Source organism: Necator americanus, chromosome I (assembly GCF_031761385.1).
Source record: "Necator americanus strain Aroian chromosome I, whole genome shotgun sequence".
NCBI lineage: Eukaryota > Metazoa > Nematoda > Chromadorea > Rhabditida > Ancylostomatidae > Necator > Necator americanus.
In genome coordinates this window covers 16,672,075-16,695,354 of record NC_087371.1, presented here as the reverse complement: position 1 = coordinate 16,695,354, position 23,280 = coordinate 16,672,075, and the positions used below count along the sequence as shown (strand labels likewise).

Genomic DNA, 23,280 nt, shown 5'->3' with positions numbered 1-23,280 from the left:
ATCTGCCCTTGCCGACCTGTCAAGTTATAAGATTCCTCATAGAAGGATTTGGTGCAATAAGATTGTTTTCCATGCTGTTTTTCTGAATGATTTTCTGAATGAAATGAGCGTGGTATCGCTCATAATCGTGAATGAAGGTGGTAACCCTAACCCTAATTATTCGTGGAGATCCCCATTTCGTGGTACGCTCCCTTCGAGTGAAATCCAATCACCAAGGTGCAGGAAGGAGTCATATCAGCCTTACGTGAATATAGGGTAATATTAGAGTCGAAGATACTTCATATTGCCGATGCAGCTTGAAATGGGAACGAAGAAAATCAACGAAGACAACGAGCAAAAACAACTACACTTCATTTTATCATGTTATACTTTTCTAACCTTTTTTTCGTTCCTGCGGAAACAAAAGAAAGGTGCCATTGGAAGCAATTTTTGATATACTGATAAAGAAATTGAACTCATAGAGGAATTCGCTCTTTTGCTTTTTCGTGGGACCTGAGACAGAAGGTTATTTTTGACCTCCCGTATGCAACCACCCTCGTGTTTCCCGGTTATTTCCGTCGGCTTTTCCCTTATTTTTAGAAATTCCTACCCTCTTCTCGTTCAATAGTGCATGAGTAAGGTTATGCACGTAATTATAATGGGGTCAAAACGACATGAAGCACGGTACAGCTCCATAGGCGGCTGCGTTGGCGAGGTGGGACCATTGCGAACTGCAGCGAGAAGTGGTGCTAGCAAGGATCCTCCCTCGATCCTAACCGTTACGCCCCATGGCAACGCTTCGAGCCCAGGCGCTTACACAGCAGCACGATGGTTCATGTGGTTTTGACCCGACTTTACGTACTGTTTCAGGCACCTGAATCCATACACCCCGTTACGAGTTTTATTTTATTGAATACGTCAAGGACTAGATAAACTGCAAATTACCCTTTCGAGATTGGGGTGGAGTTGGGGGACGCATTGAGATGGTTCGCACCTTAGCTAACCGGGAGCTGGCAGTGGCGCCCAGTTAATTATGTTTGGATCCTTCGGTGTTTAACGATTGTTTTTGCTCAATACATAACCGGGTATTACCTGGCTGTCCCGTTTGATGAATCGACTCATACATTCTTATTTTTTTGTAAGACGCGTAGTGTTCTCAGTTAGTATGCGCTTTAGCTTATTTCTTGATCTTACAGGGATTCACCTGATTTCGCAAAATCGTAGTTGCTGTTGCTATAAAATGAGGATCGCGCTCGAGGTCAGGAGGTAGTGACATGGCCCAGTGATCGGTAATTATCAACTTTGCCGTTGTGTTCACGTTCCACTTTCTTGTGCTATTGCGGAGCTAAAGCCTTGAAGTGACTCAACAATTGGCTCCGCCTGAAATGCCACCAAGAGCCAAGAAATTGTCAATCTGAATAAATATGGTTGTAGCACAACGACTGGTTGATTTTAAATCGAGGTGCAGAACAAAAAGATCTGATTGGAGACCCTGCTTTTCTTTTCGTACAGCCGTGGCCGAACTCAACAGCTCTGGATGATGGCATTTGCCCATGTTCGATTTCACATTAGGTCACATTAGGTTGATACAATCTTGTATTTTGTTTCTATACCATAACCATCATGATAGAATCAGATGTTGTGAAACACGGATCGATTGCGCTTTTGTGTGAATGTGTAATTCGTAATAAGTAATGTAATGTAATGTGATGTGTAATAAGGAATTCAAAACACTCTATTTAACCGTCATACAAGCGAAAACCAATCAATGTGCATACCATTTGGTGAACAGTAAAAACAGTTGCTATAAGCTGACGTTATATTCGTCAGTTGTTGTTGCCGTTGACAACTCCAGTTCTATTAGGTATTGAGTGGGGATCGCCGCTATTCATCGGTAAATAAAACTCATCAAATAAAGTCACCGTTCGCCGTTCTCGTTAATATCGCAAAGGCGGATTATAGCAACGTTCTAGTCATAGTCTCATACTTCTCTTTGTATTTAGACTTGGAGTAGTAGAAATTCAGCGCCTCCTTCAGAAGAAATTATTACTGTTCTTACTGTAGCATCCACACTTCTATCGTCTCGCTGTTTGCCTGATATTCCTAGCCTCTCACCTGCACCTTGACGAATATATAGCAATCCATAATTGTAAGCTCACATCAACTGTCCTCGACAACCAACATGTAATAAATTACCCTACCCGACAAAGGCGCTTGTCATTTTGATAAGTTTATTAGGAGTAAACATTACAGAGTTGAGGGAGATGTAAAGAAGGACAAATGTTTTATATCAACTTCGCTGGAGGCGGTGACCACCAAAACGTTTAGCTAATCGTTCGGTTGGACGTTGATTACACATAGATCATCCCGAGGATAACCTTCATGAATTGATCATCGGGTAAAGTCCCTAATCGATCTGCAACAAAAGATCTAGTGTGTGAATTGATTCTCTTCTACTCAATTCTTCATGAACAATAGCCCTTGCATCCTCTTTGGAACATGGTACATTATCAATCTCATTTTTTTTTCAGTTTTATCCACTCAAAACAAAATTATCTGTACAATCTTTTAATAAATGTATGTAAAATGAGTACCCGTAGAAATCAGGACATAGCAAGAGCAAAGTGGAAGGTGGTATCACAAAAGGACGAAGACGGAAGAGAATAGATCATGTGTTTACCACTCAGAAGAACCATAGTTATATAGAATGCTGTAAGGCGATTCAATTAGATGAACTAATATGCGAGCTGAACTGGATTAATAATAAAGCAACATTGCCTGAGAAAATTTCAAAAAAAAAACAAGAAAAAAAAAGAAAACGAATTACTGAGAAGAGGGTGAGGGGAATTGGCGAAATACCAATTATTGCAAATACATCTATTATTTTATACAAGAATTAGGAAACAGTTTAGATATATGCATGACGGCCACGACAACATAATCCCGTTTGTATGACCATCTACACCCATGACTCGTCTTCTTTTCGTCGTAAATTTGGCGACGATGCAGAAGTTCCTGGTTGGCTGGCTTCATTTAACCTGGATATGGGCTGAGGTGATGTCATCTCATTCCGTCGATCATCTACTTCTGAAGCTACGTTAATCGTATTGTCGACGTCCGTTTCAGAGGCGGAGATTGCCTCAGAGTTTGCTGATTGGATCATGTTTTCCTAAAATTATACAGAGATGTATCCATATATTCTCTACAACGAGAGAACTGCTCTTTGGATAGTTGAACGACCACAAACGTTCGATTTAATAAATTACTAAAAGAACTTGTTTGAAGAAAAAGTAAAATCTAAGTGTTCATCATACCTTTATGGACACAGGAGCAATTGCTTCCAATATTTCTAATTTTGTTTTAGAAGAAAAGATAGAGCACGACCAAGTTTCAATATTAAAACGAAGTAATGTTTTTTTTGAGTTGAGCCGGACAAAAAGTTATTAATTTTTTCTTCCACTTCCGGCTAAAGTTTTGGCGAGCTCGCCTTCCTCAGAGCCTGAAAGAGTGAAAGTGAAAATTTGTCACATCAAACGTCTTCTACGAACAAGGACGAAAATCCTAGGTCTACTTTTGGATAAAACTGCTACAAATGAGGGTGTTATTACGTAATAGGTCAGCAGAAGACTTAACATAAAGGTGCTCTCAATAAAGCGCTGTGGTGAGTGCTGTGAGATTCTCTGGTCGATAATCAGCAACTACTAGAGATGGCGCCTTCGCTTCTGCGAACCTGCGGTCCTTACCGACCACAAAAACAAACAAACTGGGAGCGATAGAGAAAAATACGGATAAGGAGTTAGGGGACTTATTAAAGCTGATGAACGTAGGCGAATCTCGATAACCAGATGTTGGATAAGAGCAGAAATAGTCAATATATTAGATTAGTCCTAGACTTCATCTAGGAATTATTAGTTCTCAGATGAAGTGCTACGTGATTGAAACTTAGCTGAATAGAAGCGCATCCAGGAATGCGTTGCTAAGGAGCTCTAAGCATCGGGCAAAAACAACGTAATCTGGCTCACAAAACCGAGGAAATTTCATGAAAAGAAGCAAATGCGTAAAAATTTGCGGTAAATGCGACTGTAATAGTGTAGACGAAATCTGATTGAAAGTTATAACGTTTGAAAGACAGCGAGTCACGGAACTGGCGATGTTGACGTCTCTGCGAGCAAACATATAGTTCGGGCTGCAGATTACGAGTATGAGCATGACCACACTCGATTCTTCCTAATCGTCCTGAAAAACTGCGTTTGTTCCGACAGGGTACGTGGAAACGCTCCACCCTTGCGCACACACCGCGTCCGCGAGCGTGCGGGCGAAGGCCACTGAGGTCTCCTCACCAGCTCACAAAAGTAAAAGCAATGAATAGACTGCTGAGAGGATCGGAGCGTGTACAATGGACGCGTTTTCACGTACCTCGTAGGGAGGCACGCCGTTTCCACGCCACTTTTCGGGACCATCAGGTGGAGATGAGTGCAGGTACGCTCATGCTCGTAATCTACACCCCTAACTCTTTATACTCCCCTTCAGTTTTCCCAACTACGTCAGTTTCGCGACACTCCCCTAGCACAAAAAAGTCAACACAAGCAACATAAGAATCTGGGGAGAACAGCAATATTCAAATTCAGGGTTAAACAACAGTAGATGTATGCACATAGTGCTATTTCAATGAAGATAATTCTTCGGTACTCGTGCAAAAATACTCTAAATGGTGTAGAAAAAGTTCGATTTTTACGGAATGCGAACTGCAGCGAGGAACGGTGCTAGCAAGGATCCCCCTCGATCCTAACCGCTCCGCTTCATAGCCTTCGAGCGCAGCCGCTTACGCAGCTGCTGTGTTCATGTCATTTTGACCCTACTATATATCCCCTGGAACGCTTGGTTTTTCGGCGTTGGTTGCACAACTTTTTGTTCATCCTTATGAAGAAACATTGCTTCCATCACCGACGCAATGCGTCTTAAAGTTATATGACCTTATGAATTATAATGAGAGTGAACTGTAGGATTTACACGAGTTTCAAGACCGCTTCCGAGGAACGTGATTCTGAGATTTCGAAGTTAGAGTCACGGAATACAACCTAAGACCACGTTGTCTCCGAATGGTCATATAGCCACCATTTTTCGTATGGATTATCTATTATCCGTTGTTTTTGTAGGATTGATTGTTGTCATTAATTTATTCACGGACACGGAAACAGTAGTATGTTATTAGTGTTTGGATTATTTCGCTGCTACTGTTTGTAGCCGTTGCTGAGTCGTTTATGGGATACCTCCAAGTTGCTCGTGTTGGAGTTCACAAACGGCTGCCACAGATTCATTCATTCATGCTGCCCTTTGGAGCAACTTCTAACACAACGGAAAGGACCTTCTGTAGTAGAACTGAATGTGAAGAAAGTGGACTCACGCAAATTCGTCAGATGATCGCTTTGCATCATTTTGAAAAATTTCGTTTTGTGATCAAAAAGAAGAAAACTTGGAGAAGTATTCGTTGGAAAAATGAGAACAGGAACGTGGAAGACGTGGAGACACATCATGTCTACACTAACTCTCGTTTTTGTTTAAGAGCATTGCCCTTTCTGTGGCTCGTACGTGAAAAAATAATATGAGGGAAGAGAACCTAACAATTAAGCAGTCAAATAGAAGTTTCTGCGTAAGGTTGCTGAAGCACTGCCATTAATGGCACAAAAAGAGTGATGTATGTAGTTGATTTTATGATTGTTACTTTTACAGCCTAAAAAATACTATCGAACAGTGGAGAATAACGCGTAATTTCAGCAGCATTTTTTTGAGTTGCAGTCTTGTTCCAGCGAAAGCAAAGATGAAATATTTGATTAAACTATACTGTGATTGCTGGGTATTGCACTAGTGTTGGTCCGTATTCAAGGCGTACCAGAATTTTGAACAATGACAATTTGAAGTTGGAGAAATGTCAGTTGCAATATTTCTCATTCTCATCGCTATCATTTCACTGCCATGAACTTTTATTTTATTGTGCTGGACTTTTTGGGACTGAGGGAATGGACTTTGGGAAAAGAGTGCAGAGAATGACTTTTTAGCAGCGCTACAATTGCTTTCTTCGAAAATCTTCTCTAATGCAGCTCTGTCTGTTCTTGGACTGCACTAACCGCTGCTGTGTCGCAGAACCCAATTACTGCAATTTGTTTTCGAAGGAATGCATGTTGCAGTCGGTCTTCGCAAGCAACTATGTCTGGTGAGCGTACTCACTGGGAGGCGTCCCCCAGGCAGAAGCCTTTAACATACAGAAGTGAGTTTAGGTTGGACATAACTTGCATTTTTGGGGCACTGACTATTCTCGGTTTAGTTAACTAAGTCAGCAATACCCATTATTTCGGCTTGAAGCACAGTCGAGATAGACCTTTCTTTAGCTTGCTTACAGCGGTTGTTCGTTGTGTTCCGATGTTGGGCTCATTCTTTCTCTCCTTAGTTAGTTCACTTAGGAAATGTGCTTGTAAAACAACAAATATTTTAACGGTCTGTTATTCACACCGTTATGTCAAGGAAAACATACCAGAAATGTCATTTTGCTGTTCTGTGACCAGTAATCAAAACACTGAGGAAAGGGACATACCTCGGATGCACTGCCACCCATGTAACCTTGATTCATGTAAGCAGGCGTTCGTGACGTGGGAACCTGAAGCCATTTAAGTACTGCTCACAAGAACTCATTTCTTGGTAAAAGCCGTGCTTACCGCGGGGTGTTTAAGAGCGTCATCATAAGAGGGTGGAGCTTCTATGACAGAAATTTGGCTCTCTGGAACAACGTAAAAACGTCGTTCTCCGACTGTTTGCATGCTAGGTACGGCACCTTCGGGAGGGTAGTTGGGACCTGAAGTTAGTGGATCGTTCATTGTTGTCGAAAACAAAATCCAAATGTCAGTAGTTCGTTAACTTCTTTTTTCTTGGGAAATCGTTAGCATTATTTTTTTTTAGTAAATTAGCAGATTTAGTTAGATAACTTGTGTTTTAGACAACAGTTTCATTTATTGTATTGTTGTATTTATTTATTTGTTTTTATTTTTATTATTATTTCAATTTTGAAGTTTCATTTGGGACGGCTTATGATTCCTATAAGTTTTTTTTTTACAATGAAATTTGTGAAACCAAAAAATCCCAATTTGAAGTGCAAACATCGGACACAACTGAACGATATTCATCAAATTTTTTGCGATGATAATTCGTAAAAAATGGTAATGGTTTTATATCTACTTAGAAAAACAATTTATCCCATAATTATAGGTGTACTGACGTTTTTGTGAAGTGCTACTGGTTCAAATTCAAAAGAATAGGATGAAACGAGTGTCCGAATACGGTAGAAGGTTGTAGTGACGAGGAGAAGATACAGCATGGTAATTGCATATTTCTTGCCAGGATACTGGAGAAAAGCTTCCGAATATTATATAAATATTCCAAACCTGTAGAAAGATCAGCACCACTTAGTTGAGACGCAATTCTTCTACGATAGAATCGACCCATCACGGCTGTGGTCGATATAATGAGAAGAATCAATCCGCATACACCAATTACTAATGCGATTAGACCGGAAACATCGGAATCACTGAAAAAAAGCAACTAAATAAGCTGTATTCTTGCTATTGCGGAACAACGATTCCTGAAGCCTTTTGATATAAAATTCTAAGCGACCTTATTGCGGCTCTCAACCATTTCAAGAGTTTTCTTTTTCAACAAAAAATTCCCTTCACCTTCTTATGTTCTTCCTAGTGTTCATTTCTTTCGAGGAGTGAATTTCGAAATAAGTTTTAGTTTTATCCATAGTGAATTTCAGCTCTCGCCTTAGCGCGGTGTTCTACTACCCGCTGGGCTCTGCGTTATACCTTTTTTATGAGTAACAATACTAATAATAAATAGCCATAACATACGATAAATTGTATCTTGTGAACTGAGATTTGATCGTATAATTTGAAATTTTCGAGTAACAGGCCGAAGAAGTATAGATGTGAGCTTCGTGAGCATCCTAATTCATTGTTTATCCTCCTGCAAAGATTTATTTATAGTAATGTGTGTTAAACCTTTCTTCCTTCCTTTCTGGTTTTCTTCCTTTCCTTTCTGGTTTGAATAAGAAAAAACAAATAGTAAATAATTTAAATAGTAGTATAGCAGTTGTTTAAATAATGCGGTCAAGTTTGAGCAATAGTATTACTAATCGCCAATAAAAATTAGATAATTTGTTTTTAGGCTTTTCTCAACATTTCCATTGTTTTCAATCGCTTGCGATCTCATTTAAAGGCATCACTCAACGAATCTGAGGTGGAACGGATTTCAGGTGGAGTATTCGTATACGGGATGGGAGATTATGGAGAAGGGGATGATTCCGTCCATTTCTTCCTAATTGCCGTGAAAAACCGCCCGGAAGATACGGCTTCAGGCGTACTTGCGCAACATTTTCTACAAGGAGTTCGACTGGAGCGCGCCAGCCTTGTGCGGCGCCGCATCTTCCGGGCCGTTTTTTACGGCAATTAGGAAAAAATGGACGGAATCACTCTCCTCTCCATAGTCTCCCACCCCGTATACGAATACTCCACCTGAAATCTGCACCACCTCAGATTCGTGGGGTGATGCCTTTGATCTTTTTGTTTTGTTTTGTTTTTATTTTTTGCTGATTTTCTTTGGAGCTTTCTTACGAATTTTATGCTGAAAGTTGGTGAGAAAGTAGTTAGGGTCGTTCTTACCTCCCCTCCCTCCTACCTGAGAAGAGTAGACGTGAAGTTTTGTTATGATAAAATCGCTAACAATTTGGCAGTTGGCTGTAACCCCAAGAGATTCAGTACTCTATCATAATGATCATGATATGGCTTATTCTGTCAATGCGTGCGTGCGTGTGTGTGAGTGACAAAGTCCGAAAAAGGGGGTGCGACGAGTCCACCGGCGCCAGGTAGCTATAAAATGGGTTGCGACGAGTCTCGCGGCGTCGAAACAGTGCGCAACAATTTTGTGTGCATGTCGCAAAAGGTAAATAGTTGCAGCAGTTTCATAGCCGTGACCACTGGGCCCTTTGCTTTTCACCTTTATGACTCCTCCCGGTGCGGTGTCTATTTCCTTCTTCGTTCGCCTCAAGTTGGTAGCATCCCGAAAACGGCTGCTTAAATAGCAGCAAGATGTTTACGTGATCTGACGTGGAACGTTATCTTGTCAGTAGGATGATGTCTTTTACGTCATTTCATGCCAAAACATCATTCTTTGATAACTGTTGGGGGAAAACAGGAGGAAAACCCATATTTCGAGTGATAAATTTTGTCTATAATATATTGGTAAAGAGTGTTTGAAACTGAAGTTCCAGTGTTCTCCAAATCTAGAACTGATGCGTTTAGAAAGAAGACTATGAAATCTTTCGCTTTTAGTTATAATATAAAAAAAGGAAGAAAGATTGTTGGAGATATAAAAGTCCAGTTTCATAGAAAACGGCACTCATATTGATTTTCGTTGATAACTGAAGGCGAGCGAAGCAAACACCACAGAAAGTATGAACGTCCGGCTAAAGCCGGACGTTCAGACTGGTGAGTACATAATCGTTGTAATCCAGGCGAAAAATCCGACAGTATTACCTTTAGAATTCCTTTTATTGTTTATCCTTAAACATATATGTTATTTGTGTTCGAGTGCTAAGGATGCGTATATGAGACGAAACAATAAAATGGTATGCAGCTCACAATCTTGAAACGTACGGCTGTTTAAAATCGGATATTGGCCTTTGGCATTGCTCATCGCTACCGTCTCCGCAGTGATTCACACCATCGCAGCGTAACGTGCCCTGAAAAGCAATCTTGAAATTTTTGAAGTCCCAGTTGCCAGCGCTTTTTCAGAACAGAGACAGAAGTGAAGCATTTATATCTCTCTGAGAGCAAGAGCCAGCAAATAGTGCTGCTCTGGATTGTTGAGGGTGTGAGTGTCTCTTGAGTCGCTTATTCACACGCTCGGAAAAAGAACGAGTCATGTTAACACAAGAGGGGAACCCCATATTGTGCGATTTGAGCGACTCATTCTGCTTCTTTTTCTGTCGCGTGTAAAGAGGGTCGAGAATGTCGGGTGCGTGTAAAGAGGGTCCCGGCGGAATTTCGAGCATGCCCCGGTCATGCCTCGTCGCAGCAATTAGCGATGGTGCGTGTCCTGAAGAGATTCACCTTCGTTAGCACCTAAATAGCTGACTCTGCTTACCTACCGCTAATCATACGCTGCATCACCGGCTAGGATATAAATCACTCAATTTAGTAATCGTACCAGAAGCAAGAGAAATCCTCACGTAAAAAATGAGATAAGGATGTACCTAATAGCTTCAAATTATGTGCATAAAAATTTTTGTTAAAGCGAAAAATTCCAGCTTTCGAAAGTAACGGTAATGAGAACTATCGTTATCCTGTAACTCGCAAGCTTTTTTGTAGCCTAATTTATTTCTGGGCAGAGGAACCTTCTGTATCTCTGACTTTTTGAAACTTACAGGAAGGAAAAGAGCTCAAATTTGGTAAGATTTCTAGACTTTCTGAAGGTGATATAAAGACAAACTCACTCCCTTTCTTTATGAGAACACCATTCAAAATCCCATGCACTTCTATCTAACACTATTATTCTTTGACTTATTCGGTAATTTCGACAGCTCATACCACTCTTCTTTGCATATTTTCTTGTAACTCCGCAGTTTTCTGCGTCTCTGTGGCTAGAAGAACATCTAAGACGGTTGTCTGCATATTCATGAACTACTGGAGGGTGACCTATGCTAGGTATGCTCGCGTATCCGCCGGCATATCCACTGGGCACGTTATGTCTCGGAGGCATTCGTGGACCCTCTTTACCGTTCCCCCGCAATGTCCCATAGACCGCTCGCTTCATTTTCGCCTAACAATCGACATTGATCTTCACCTCTGACCCATGCAGTACCCCTTTCTCTTGTGACCCATTTTATATCCACATAAAGGCTGAAGTGAACATAAAGGTAGAAAAATGAGTGGCTAACCTTGATGCATCTAGCGTTATCACAGTGGAACTCTCCCGCACCTGGACAAAGTGCTGTTGCCCAACGGTAAAACTGTGTGTAGACGATCTCTAAGCCGCTGCTGAAACGCACAAATGTGGTCCCGTTGTAGGTCAATCAACAGAAGCAATTTTTCGAAAGAGACCAACTTATCAGAGACATCTTGAGTTCGTTTAGTCCCTAGCGGTTCGGATGTTTCATAAATATTAGGTCAATTCTAGGTTCTTACCTCCCCATCAAATATCCCCGCAGACGAACGTAAAACGCTGGCATTGAAGAGGTTGTTGTAAATCCATTTCTAAAATAAATTACGTGCAATTCCGTTTAGGCTTCTACGTTCTAAAAATTCCAATGCAACTCTACCTAGGCTGTTTATGCTCTAGTTGATCACGTGTTTGTGAGTCAAAAAGTAGCAAAAGACGATCCGATGTAGACGAAGCGCCTTCTCTGACCTCCAGTCGAAGTCCTACTCCTTTCATATGAAATTCTTCGATCTGAAATTAGTAGATAGTCGATGTGGAACTGATATCCCTTTTTGAGTTCGAGAAAATTCCAGGAACCCGTACGAAGTATGAAGTTAACACCAGTTACAACATGTGCTAGAGGTTTGAGACAGAAATGTTTATTGCAACTGGTCGGTTTTCTATCTATTCAAACTAGGATTTTGGATATCTTCTCTATAGTTTAAATTTTTTTTGTAAAAGCTTCTTACAGTAAGAATTTTGTTGACATTGACGATGGCACCTCGATCTCACTGATTGTATTCTGCTCCCCAGTTAACGCCTATCAACAACGAAATCGTTCGGTACTGACATTGCGATAGCCTTAGCTAGTTGAGAGCCTTTCCACACTCAGAAGAGGAAAGGAACGAGAAGAGTGAGTTGGTGCGAAAACTTGAACATGAACAGTCAACGTCTCAGGAAAAATTGGCTCGATTTAAATAGATTTCTTACACTTATACTCACACACTTGCTTTCCTTAAATATTGTCCCTCACAGATATTTTGAGAGAGTGGCGGATTTCAGGTGGAGTATTCGTATACGGGATAGTAGATTATGGAGAGGGGTGTGGTTCCGTCCATTTCTTTCTAATTGCCGTAAAAAACGGCCCGGAAGATGCGGCGCCGCACAGGGCCGGCGCGCTCCAATCGAACTCGTTGTAGAAAATAGTGCGCCGGAACGCTCGAAGCTGTACCTTTCGGGCCGTTTTTCACGGAAATTAGGAAGAAATGAACGGAATCACTCTCCTACCTATAACCTACAACCCCATATACGAATACTCCACCGGAAATCTGCACCACTGCAAATTCGTAGGGTGATGCCTTTAAATAGAAAAAATCAGATAAAAGAAGGAGGGACACCAACTACACTAAAAGTGAGAGGTGACGTTTTCTGCATTTCGTCCATGGCAGAAAAATGGACATCATATTCATTGTACATACATAGTTCCAGATAAAAATAATCCAGGAGAGCACAGAAGGAACAGCGGAAGTGAGATCATGGAAAGAAAAAGGAGATTAAGTGCTGAAGAGACACGAGGCTGGAAGTGAAAGGACGACTTTTTGAAGAAAAGCTGCAAAAGAAGAAGGAAGAAACTGATCCCAGAAAAACTAATTGTAGGAACTCAGCAAAAAAAGGGAACCAATAAAATGTATAAACCGGTTTCGAGCACCAAACAGTGTAATTTGGAAGAATAGACACTAGAAGTTTTCTTCTTTAAACCTATCATATAATCCCTTGTAGTTACCGAGCATGAATCCTACCACCATTAACCACAAACGAGTGAAGGGTGAATGAATGGAAAAATTAATGAATTAAATAAATTCGACACTTTCTCCCATAAATGTACATGGATGCCATGGTATCACCAAAAATCTCATTCTCTATAATTTCATAACCTTCCTTTCTTGCTTCTATTGTCATTTCACATAATTGACCTTCAAATAAATCCTGTCAAAGGTGCGTGCCATATGTGGGAAACGACCAATGATCCATATGCAGTCCACATATGTATTGATCAGGTGAAGATTACCATCCATTTTAATTTCACCTCCGTAGCCTTCCAGAATTTCATCGCAGTCTGAAAAAGACGAATTATGTCACAATGTTCGCATTGCAAACATTCATTCAACTCATTTGTACCTCGGGAGTTCGGTTTGTCAGCCCATTCTTTGTCGTTGACAAACTCATACCTCGCTCGGAAGCCGACCTGAATAACTTCCATAGCAGTCATTGTGGAGATTACATTAGAATCAAGAGTAGGATTAATACGTAAGAGTTCAAGAGAAGTGTCTCATTTTTAGGAAATCTTTTGAAAAAGGGATCTTAACAGTAGAAGTGCATGTCCGTTGTGTAAATGGGCTATCAGATCAGAATCTCGCTGACCCCTAATTACTTCACAGAATAAATCACCTGCGCCTCACATTCACACAAATATATTTATCGTTCAGTTTATTTGTCTTTTTTTCTGTAGACTATCACTATAAGGATAGTCCACGTGATAATCCCAATAGAAGAGAGTAATCTGGTGTTACGTTTATCTTATTGTTGCTATCATGCGTGTTATCTTCTAACATCGTTAAAATTAATTGCTTGTATTTTTGGCTTCTCGCTTGTTTACACATTCTCACATCTGTTGTAAATAGGCTGCAGCTGAAATATCCGTCCCTCAATCTTACAAAATCTCTTACTTGGACTACGTATTATTGCACTGGATCAGAACTATCATTTATATGAATGTTAGGTATCTAGTTATGTAATTTTTCAAAAATTTCTGCTTAGTTATTATTGAATTCATACACTTCGTATTAGTGGTTATGCTTTTATTATGTAAAGAAAATTCAAGTAAATTAGAATAATTAGAGCAGATTTAGGGAAATATCAATTTTTGGATTTTCATAGCACACTTACTGTTTGTGTAAAATCGTGAGCGTTGAATTGGATCTTTAGCCGATTCCCCGTTGATAGTATGGCAGGTGGACGACGATTCTCACTTTTGGTACTGATAATTTCACGACCATCGCTATCGAAAATCTGAAATTGAAAGAATCCTTGATTGGAAACTGATAGACTAAATGGAACTTATTGAAACAGCATTTAAAATAATCAGGGAGTGGTCAAATCTCTTCGATTGTATTTGCCTAGTACTCCCAAATGTTTCCTTCTTTTTGTTAGATTAGATTATTTGTTTGTGGCGAGATTTATTTGTAGTCTGGCTACTAGAGATCTAACAAATCCAATTCTCACCCCAGTTCGTCCACATCCTAAATGTTTTGATTTCTCGAAAATACGCTCAAAACGTTGACGATTTTTCTGGGAGTGATTGTGGAAAACTCAACATCGGTCAGCCCAGATCCACTCAAGTTGAATTTTGGTCTGACTTCTGAGAAAAGCGCCCATCACTCTCATTCACTGTAGCGCTATAAAAACAATTAGAACAATACCATGTCCACGCAACCGTATTAATCGCGTATAGTTTTATTTTTGTATTCTCCATGGTTAGCTGGAAAAATGCAAAGTTCCACTCGGTTTATCGTAATCCATGACGTGGTGTTGATCTTTGGCTGTCCGCATATTTATGTATGCGCGCTCCGATATTTTATACAAAGGAAAAGACTAATAGTATTGCCACTTCTCCCGAGGATAAACGGCCAGAGAGCCGCTATTGATGTGAAGATATTAGAACCTTGGAGCAGAAACTTTTTTATGAGAAGATTATGAACTTTTTACTAGTAGGAGTCGATGAATCAATAAAAACACCAGCCTGCATCTCACTCTGGAAATGTACGTGAAAATCATCGAAAACTAGACGAATGTAGCCGTTTTGATCCGAATTGATTAGCGTGTAGTTCTTAAGTAAGGAACGTGGATAAGCTGCTGGATACCTGAAAACAGATCAACAACATGATAGTCGCCAAAGGAATGCCCCAATTGTTTATTAATGTTGCAATATCCACGCCAACAAAAATTATCGAAAACTTCTTATGCTTTGAATTCTGGATGCTTCCAAGCTTTCACTCAAAAACCAGTTACATAGTTCTTCTCGTTATGTTAGTCTTCCCTTGATTCTTTTAGCTCACGCTTTCTACTTTCTATAAACGATTCGTTTTTAACTTTGGTTCATAGATGAGATAAAAAGCCTTCATTTTTGACAGGAGTGAATTTACAGCAAAAAAATCTCCTTGCGAAATTAATATCCATGTCTTTTCTCACGAATCAATGCTCATGAAGAATTTACAGGGAACTAAATTAAAGGCGTCACCCAACGAATCTGAAGTGGTACGGATTTCAGGTGGAGTTTTCGTAAACGGGATAGTAGACTACGGAGAGAGGGGTGATTCCGTCCATTTCTTCCTAATTGCTGTAAAAAAAGGCCCGGAAGATGATGCATGCACAAGGCTGGCGCGCTCCAATCGAACTCCTTGTAGAAAATAGCGCGCCGGAGCGCCCGAAGCCATATCTTCCGGGCCGTTTTTTTACGGCATTTGGGAAGAAATGGACGGGGTCTCCCCTCTCTCCATAATCTACGGTCCCGTATACTATACCTGAAATCCGTACTACCTCAGATTTGTGATGATGCCTTTAAAACATTTATGCTGTAGGTTATACAGTTTATTTCATCGAAAAAATGTTCATTCTGTACTAATTGTATCCCAAAAAAGTGAGGAAAAAAAACAGAATAGAAAAAAGAGATTTCACATGGGTGAATAGAAAATTCTGGTAAGTGAACTTTACAATAATATGATGAGGTTAAGAGGGGTCTGAATAAAAATAGGGTAAATTTAAGTGGAAGTGAGAAATGAGAAATGTAGGACGTAAATGAAACACTATATCATACTCCAAGGTATAAGTTAGTCACCAAAAATAACTGACAATCTTAAAATTCGGTTTTTTTTTCCTAAATTGCGTCAGCTAGGAGACACTGAGATAAATTTTATCGTGTTTCTGTGAAGAATTACCTTGGAGACTCTATGAATCCTAGCGAAGACTGGTTTGGAGAGAGAAAACTGTCTGTGGATGAACCAGTAATAACGACCTCGTTGGAGACGGCAGTGATGAAGAATGGGAAAAGATTCTGAAAAGTTCCAAACTTCAATCGATTTTTTCAGTAAAATGAAGTAATGTTGGCGCATACATCAATGTACTTGCTAAGTGTAGTATTCGGTTGGATGCTCCACATGTTGATCGTCAAAACAATAGAGTTCCCTGTACTGTTTAATTCGGATCTGGAATCAGTTTTACATGATAAAGGCATTAAAACTCTGAATACAGCAAATATAGATGAGTTTATTGGAAAGTGGCCGTAGCGGCTGCAAGGTTCATTTTAATTGTTCTTCAATAAATTCGTGATGTTTGAGGATTTTTGCTACGGTTCAAAAGCGCATATTTTAACGCCGAAATTTAATTTTAGAGTTAATTCTGCGCAAATGCACTGCATGGGTCACTGCATGCAAATCACTGCATGGGTCTGACTCTTAAAGTATTGGAAAATCTTACGCTTTTGTGTTGTTTAGGAAAGCTCCGTAGGTTTAGATAAAGACGAGAATTCCGCTGCGTACGATCGAAGTAAGCATGCTATGCCAAAAATGCCGAGAGGAAGGACAGAGAACGGTTGCTCAGACCACATCTTCCTTTTTTTACACTTCGCTCTATTCAACTCTAATAAGTTTACAGTCTCGCTTCGTTTGAAGAACTGTAGTGACTCAGAATTGTGTTACGTGATTATGGTAGTCTAGTATACTACCAGTGGAGTAAGCACTAACCGATGTGTTGCTCGCTGAGTATGTTTATCGTCTGGATGCTTCCTATAGGTGATGAGGCGCATGAAGCGATAAATTACTGATTGCTTCGGCTTTTACCGGGTCTGACGGAGGCGACAGCGCCAAAACGTTAGGTGTTAATAAAGATCAATACCAATCTTGGCTACAGCTCAGGCAGTTCAGTAAAGAAGCTACGCGTTCAACGTAGCTTTTTCTTATTGATTTGCTTGAACTATAGTCAAGATTCAAGGACAGTCGAACATGAGCAACTGTACCGAATTCGTCGAACAGCTAAAAATGAATGCATTTTAAAAGTTGAATGATAACTTTAGCTCCATCAGGTGACTTTTGGGCGACGAATTATTCAGTTAAATTGCGCGAACAACAGGACAAAGTCATTCTATGCTGTTTTTTCAATTACTTTTTCTGCTTTTCATGTAACACTCTCGTTTGTTTGCTGATTGAGTCGCTGTAAAAGGAGGTTGTCGGCTCTTATTGAGTTTCACGAAAGAAGTCAAGGTCGAGGTTCCAGAGGTCGAGCTGAACGAGTTTAACATTACTGTGTTGGGTGACATTTTGCGAATGGCTATTCCTATAAAGCGATTCCTCACCGATGTGGAAACTCCCATATGGAAGATTTTTGATAGATCAAATCAAGCGCTGAGTCGGCCTTGTCTTCGATGAATCGCAGATCGAAACATGGATCGAGGAGCGATTCATAGCAAGCGGGCAACTGAAAAACCAATATATTCCTTATCCTTTTTTTTCGTTCAAAGATCGCGCTCTTTCTGTTCGCATCTGATTACAGTAATTCATCTTGGGCCTGAGCAGAGAGTGGCGCTATAAAGAATATTCCTAGTATCATCATTTCTCGTGCTTTTTAGACTCTGTTTTTGAGGTTCACTCAAAATAGACGTGAAGGAGAATTTTCAACAAGATTTTCCAAAACCTCCACAAACAGTGCTAACGGGTGCGGATGCCCAATAACAAACAGGGGCAAATGGTTGGAATTCTGCGTCAAGAAAAAGGTGCAATGAATGAAAAAAAGCTGCGAAAGTTGTATGCTTGGAATCGTCCTATGTCTATAATCCAATGAGAAGTGCGCGTTTGAGAAAACAGGCTACTTCTGATTCAGCGGGATAGAGCAGTGCGAAGATCTCTTAACATAAATTATTGCAGCAGGGCCCCTCGGTAAAGTTCTGCATTTGCACCCGTTATTTGCTTGCCATACCAGCGCTAATTGCTCTGAGGCGCACAATGCGGCAGCGCTGTGTCCTTCGCAAATGTGAGGATGGTACTTAGAAAGCGAGTGTCTTGAGTCGTGTCATGGGCTACAATTACACTATTTGGGAAGAACGATCATTGGTTGCTCAGCCCAAGGTTTTTGCTTGCCAAATCATAACAAAATGTTGGCAATAGAGTTCTCTGGAAGTAGCGATCTTTGGCGGTCCCGCCCACGTTTTTTTCAAAGTGAACGATACAGTTAGTATTGAATGTGTAGCAATCAGAATGAGCGGATTTCTGGAGAATCAAATGGTGGCGGACCAGATGAGTTGCGCAGAAAAAGTGTGTACGATCGCTACATGAAACACAAATTCGGGAATTACGAGTTTGTGAATGGATTTGACGGTCATAGATGCAGAGAACTCGATACGTTACTTTCTATTCCGACGCTTTTCTCCTTCTTCATTCTTCAGAACGAAGGGTTAGCTGTTTACATGATGATCCAGACCTGATTTTGAATAAACATAGTGCACTGTCCATTCTCCTTTATGGGTGATGCTGCAGATATAGAAAAAGTGGGAGGTTACCATTCTAATTTCGCTCTCGTCCAGAATGTCCACTGGCGGTGTGTGCTTGATATTAAGCAGGCAGTTCGGACATGTCTCGATCCGCAGAGAGCACCTCACCGGTGGGAAATAGGCTGTAAGTAAAGTTTTAGACTATGCCTACGCCACCGACTTTTTCCGACCTACAGGTATCATTCTCGAATATTCGAACACTGATCCGATCGCCCACATTGGCCACCACGGCTACGTGATCTCGTTTTTGTGGAGGTGCCGGAAATCCATTGGAAGCGTCCAGAAGTTCAAAGATGCCATTACCACAAAGAGGCACATCGTCAGCTGAAAAAGCGGCAATTCGATGCTCAGGTGACATAATTGCTGGAAACGGGTCCCTCATTTGGATGTTTATGGACGCAGCGCAGTTTTGGTCGGGTATTTGAGAAGCGTGTCAATTGTGGTTACGAGCGTGCATGACATAGTTCTAGATATACGAAGTGACAGTGGCTTTAAAATAAAAGTAGGACCAGCCAAATAAGCCTCAAGATTAAGATCAAACAAACTAACGTTGACCGCCTTTGTAAGTTTCTGAGAGCATTGATTCGAATTTAGAGGTAGAATAATGTTCGAGTCTCTTAAGGAAAGGTGAAGAAGGTATTTTCGTCTATGAATCATTATAAATTCAACTACATACGTTCACGGCGCAGCATCTCACACTCATTCTTTTGCCAGAAACTTCTTGTCGATTATCTTTAACGATGTATATTATATATATTATATATTATATATTATATATTATATATTACATATTATATATTATATATTATATATTATATATTATATATTATATATTATATTATATATATATTATATTTAGCCAATCATAAGTAATCCTTAAAATATTTCGATCATCATAAAAACCAGAAACTAGCGGATATGAGTATTGCTGGGCGAAATAATAACCTGTAATAATTGTAGTGGTAACTGTCAAATAAAACAGCAGTGATAAAATGGCAGTGAGCTTTTGAGATTTTACCTGGTTTGTTATTGATTTTGGTACCAGCCTGAACGTCCGGCTAAAGCCGGACTTCAGGCTTTTTTTTGGTGTCTTCGCTCGCCATCGCTGATCAATAAGAAATAACAGTAACAACATTTTTTTTGTGAACTTAGAATTGTTTTTTTATCAACGCCTTCTTCAATTTTCTTGTCCGAAAATTTAAGCATAGATGAAAGATTTTATGGTTTTTCCTTAAACGCGTCATTTCTATATTTGGAGAACAATCAAACTCGATTTTACATCTACGTTTCTCTCAAACCTCCATAATTTGGAAACATTATTCGAAGTATGAGTTTCCTCCGTTCTCAACTATTAGCGCAAGCTTGCCTTATCAAGACCAACATACATGAACACATAATTCTGGACAGTGGTTCAGTGGTAGAGTGCTCGCCTATCAGTTGCATGGAAATGGTACGGCACATGCAGGTGCAGAGTTTTGCATCACTATGTGGTATGTTCGTGACACACAGACACATACAGACTAAGCGCGTTTTTATATACCATGATGATTATATTATTATGTGATTATGTTCAGAAACTCAATTCAGTGGGAACAAAAGAAGAATGCGAAGGTTTCCACACGTATAATAATCTGAGCAGTTTTAAAATGGTGAAAAAAAATAAATGAAGTGGTCGCTTTGTGTTATTGAACGGAAAGAAAGCACATGGATCGGAGTAGTAGACATAGTGATAAGAAAAATTAGCAAACGAACAAACGAACTTTTTGCAGAGCGTTAAAGCGTTCTAATGGAAGAATGGTAAGCGTTACCCAATACTAGGCATGCCGTTCGTTTCCTCATTTATCCATAGTTGATTTTTGGATACGTCCTATCTTTTATTTTTATTTATTTTACTTATTTTATTTCTTTATATTCTTTCTTTCTTATCAGTTCTAGGCTTTTCTGTTCAAGTAATGCTAAGATCAAAGGTTTAAAAAACTTCCGCATTCGATTCTTCTTTTCTCGCCATGTTCAAATTGAGTTCTCTAACATTTGCATTTGTCATATTTCTTTGGAACACCATTTGTTTTGGAATTCATTTTTTTTGGAACCAAAGCCATAATTAATACTTCTAAATAGATAACGTCAAGACCTAAAATAAAATCGTCAGAAAAAGTAATGTCTAGGAAATATATAATGGTTAGATAGAAATGCAGGAATAAAAATTCAGTCTATTGCACTTTTTTCCACATTTTCCTGTTTCTCTTGTGTTTCCACAGTAGTGCCGATCCAGGTGCTGTTCTAGAACTGTCAGATAATGCCTAAATAGGAAGCCTAGTAATTACTTGAACACTTCTGTACACTTATTCACTTTTTCGTTACATACATATATATACACATATGTATATATATATATATATATATATATATATATATATATATATACTGTATTATTTGTTATAATTTGTAACACAATTGTAATTGTGTGCGTATTCTATTTGTGTGGAGAGTTCTTGGATCAAAGCAGCGGAAAGAGTGCAGCAGGAGGACATTTTAGGCAAGCTTTGCCAATGCTTGAGCACAGAGTGGAAGCAAATTTTTGGCAACCAAGAAAGCCAAGGAAAACCCTGGATAAACCGTTGGTGGTTCACTCCAATCGTTCTGGACGTTTGTGGATATGTAATTGTCCGATATGGTAAGCAGTTCTACTATTTTTTTGATTTTTTTTTCACAGAATAATTCCATTAATTATCTGTTTGATTTGATTTATAGTTTGGCATTGCCCGCATTTTTTCAGGAAAAAATCAAAAAGTGGTTGAGAATAATCAATCGCTGGCCTTTTCTCTGTTTCCAAAAAGGCATACGTCAGTACCTGCTTGTACATACCTAGCACAGCCATTCGAAATTGTATACATTTCGTGATTGCTCTCATTGAATCCATGCACTTGAACACTGCGCAAATATTGTCGGCGTCTAGAGGCGCCATGTTCGCCGCCGAGTGCTTTGCAAATAGGATCATACGTAATAAGCGTGATTATTGATTTTTTCGGTCTTCGAAAATCGGATTATGCTTGTTTTCGGGAGCGGGTTTTGAAAAAGTGGATAGAATAAAGGACTAAAGAAAACTTTAACATACTGCAAACGGTTCGCCTATTAAGATTTATGCAAATAAGAAATCTCAAGTTTTCAAGTTCTTCAAGAACGAGTTGCATACACCAACAAAATAAGGTCGTTTTGCACTGATGTGGCTTACTGTAGTAGCGTTGTGTGATCAAGTAAAACACTTTTATCTATCTATAGAACAAAAAATGACGGAACATATTTAAAGGCAGCGTACGGCGAATCTGGGGTGGTACAGATTTCAGGTGGAGAGTTCCTATACATGATCGTAAATTGTGGAAAATAGGGTGATTCCGTCCATTTCTTACTACTTTTCTTATTTTACTTTCGTAAAATACGGCCCGGAAGATGCCGAGGGTGGCGCGCTTCAACGCAACTCTTCGTAGACAACAGAGCCCCGGAACGCTCGAAGCTTCATCTTCCGGGCCGTTTTTACGGCGATTAGGAAGAAATAAACGGAATCCCCCTCTTTCCCACAACCTACGACCCCGTATATGCATAACCCACCTGAAACACGTACAACCCCAGAATCGTGGGGTGATGCCTTTAAATGGAATGATAGAGATTAAAACGTTAAATTATCCTCGTCATTGATCTTGACGAGGCTAGACGAGACGGATCTTGGCGGTGTGGCTCTTTTCTATGTGGGAGCATAAATAACGTACATTCTGCAAACATGCACAATATGCGCACAAGGATCACATTTCACTCGGAGCGAATATCGGCAGGTTTTGAATACTATGTGGAATATATATATATATATATATATATAGTATATTTGTGGTTATATATATATATATATATATATATATATATATATATATATATATATATAACCACAAATCAATACTTCGGACCACCACTGTCTTTTTTTTCAAGGGAAAAGCGGCTAAAATGGATCTTTAGAAGTTTTGGAATTGAAAAAAAACTTTAAGTATGAAACAACGAATCTAAAAATAAAAAAAAATACTTTAGAGAATAAATTTCCAGTGCTACTTTTTTTTTGTAGGGAAGCGCTAACAAATCCAACAATTTTCTCGCTTCATTGAAGAGGTCTCTCATTAAAATAGACATTCAAATAATTGTGCGTGCGAAACATTAAGATTATATTTAATAACAACAATATATTTAACATTGTTTGACTTGTTCTTGAGATGAAGAGTTTTGTCTTTTGTGAAGCGAATAACCATTATTTGAGATGCCCACTTTAAATTCTACAGCACATTTCACTCCACTAAGCACTACTTTAGCTATTTCGTGAAATGTCACTACGTTCGGTGAATGAGTGGTGTTTGTGAAGAGAAAGGAGAAGGGAAGGTTAGACCGTGACTTTTTTCTTTTCGGATTCCGTCAAATGTTTGGGATTAGCCGCATGGAATAACGAGATAATTTGGCAGTTGAAAGATTTTTTTTGTGTTCACATGGTTCACGTATTTGTAAGTTCTCGAATCATTCATACATTTCTATAGTTACAGTTATGAGCTTCAAATTATGATATTCTGGGCTATTCTTTGAATCGCGTATCAACTGCACGGCTAACCGAACTTGTTTCTCGTTACATCACCTCTTTGGAATTACCGCTCATAACCTCATATTTTGCAGTTCATTGATTTGTTCATCCTCTATTCTACCGCTTATAT

General features: G+C 39.5%; 1 protein-coding gene across 3 annotated transcripts in view; it reads right to left on the bottom strand.

Moving 5' to 3' along the window:
- The window catches only part of RB195_005812 (uncharacterized protein), a gene marked incomplete at both ends in the record, with an annotated part of 23,173 nt that extends 1,667 nt beyond the window's left edge, over positions 1-21,506 (bottom strand). For 2 of the 3 annotated variants that reach the window (XM_064178554.1, XM_064178555.1), the window contains 19 exons: positions 1,184-1,324; positions 2,945-3,148; positions 6,569-6,631; positions 6,690-6,826; positions 7,413-7,555; positions 9,681-9,766; positions 10,964-11,063; positions 11,211-11,279; positions 11,345-11,475; positions 12,918-13,060; positions 13,123-13,189; positions 13,891-14,013; positions 14,744-14,864; positions 15,939-16,054; positions 16,115-16,205; positions 17,351-17,472; positions 18,551-18,663; positions 18,716-18,865; positions 21,407-21,506. In XM_064178554.1, the coding sequence (XP_064035589.1) occupies positions 1,184-1,324; positions 2,945-3,148; positions 6,569-6,631; positions 6,690-6,826; positions 7,413-7,555; positions 9,681-9,766; positions 10,964-11,063; positions 11,211-11,279; positions 11,345-11,475; positions 12,918-13,060; positions 13,123-13,189; positions 13,891-14,013; positions 14,744-14,864; positions 15,939-16,054; positions 16,115-16,205; positions 17,351-17,472; positions 18,551-18,663; positions 18,716-18,865; positions 21,407-21,506 (2,220 nt within the window). Of the gene's footprint in view, positions 1-1,183; positions 1,325-2,938; positions 3,149-6,568; positions 6,632-6,689; positions 6,827-7,412; positions 7,556-9,680; positions 9,767-10,963; positions 11,064-11,210; positions 11,280-11,344; positions 11,476-12,917; positions 13,061-13,122; positions 13,190-13,890; positions 14,014-14,743; positions 14,865-15,938; positions 16,055-16,114; positions 16,206-17,350; positions 17,473-18,550; positions 18,664-18,715; positions 18,866-21,406 lie in introns of those variants that run through there. The other variant, XM_064178553.1, reaches the window with a different exon arrangement.
- Between the last annotated feature and the right edge of the window lie 1,774 nt (positions 21,507-23,280).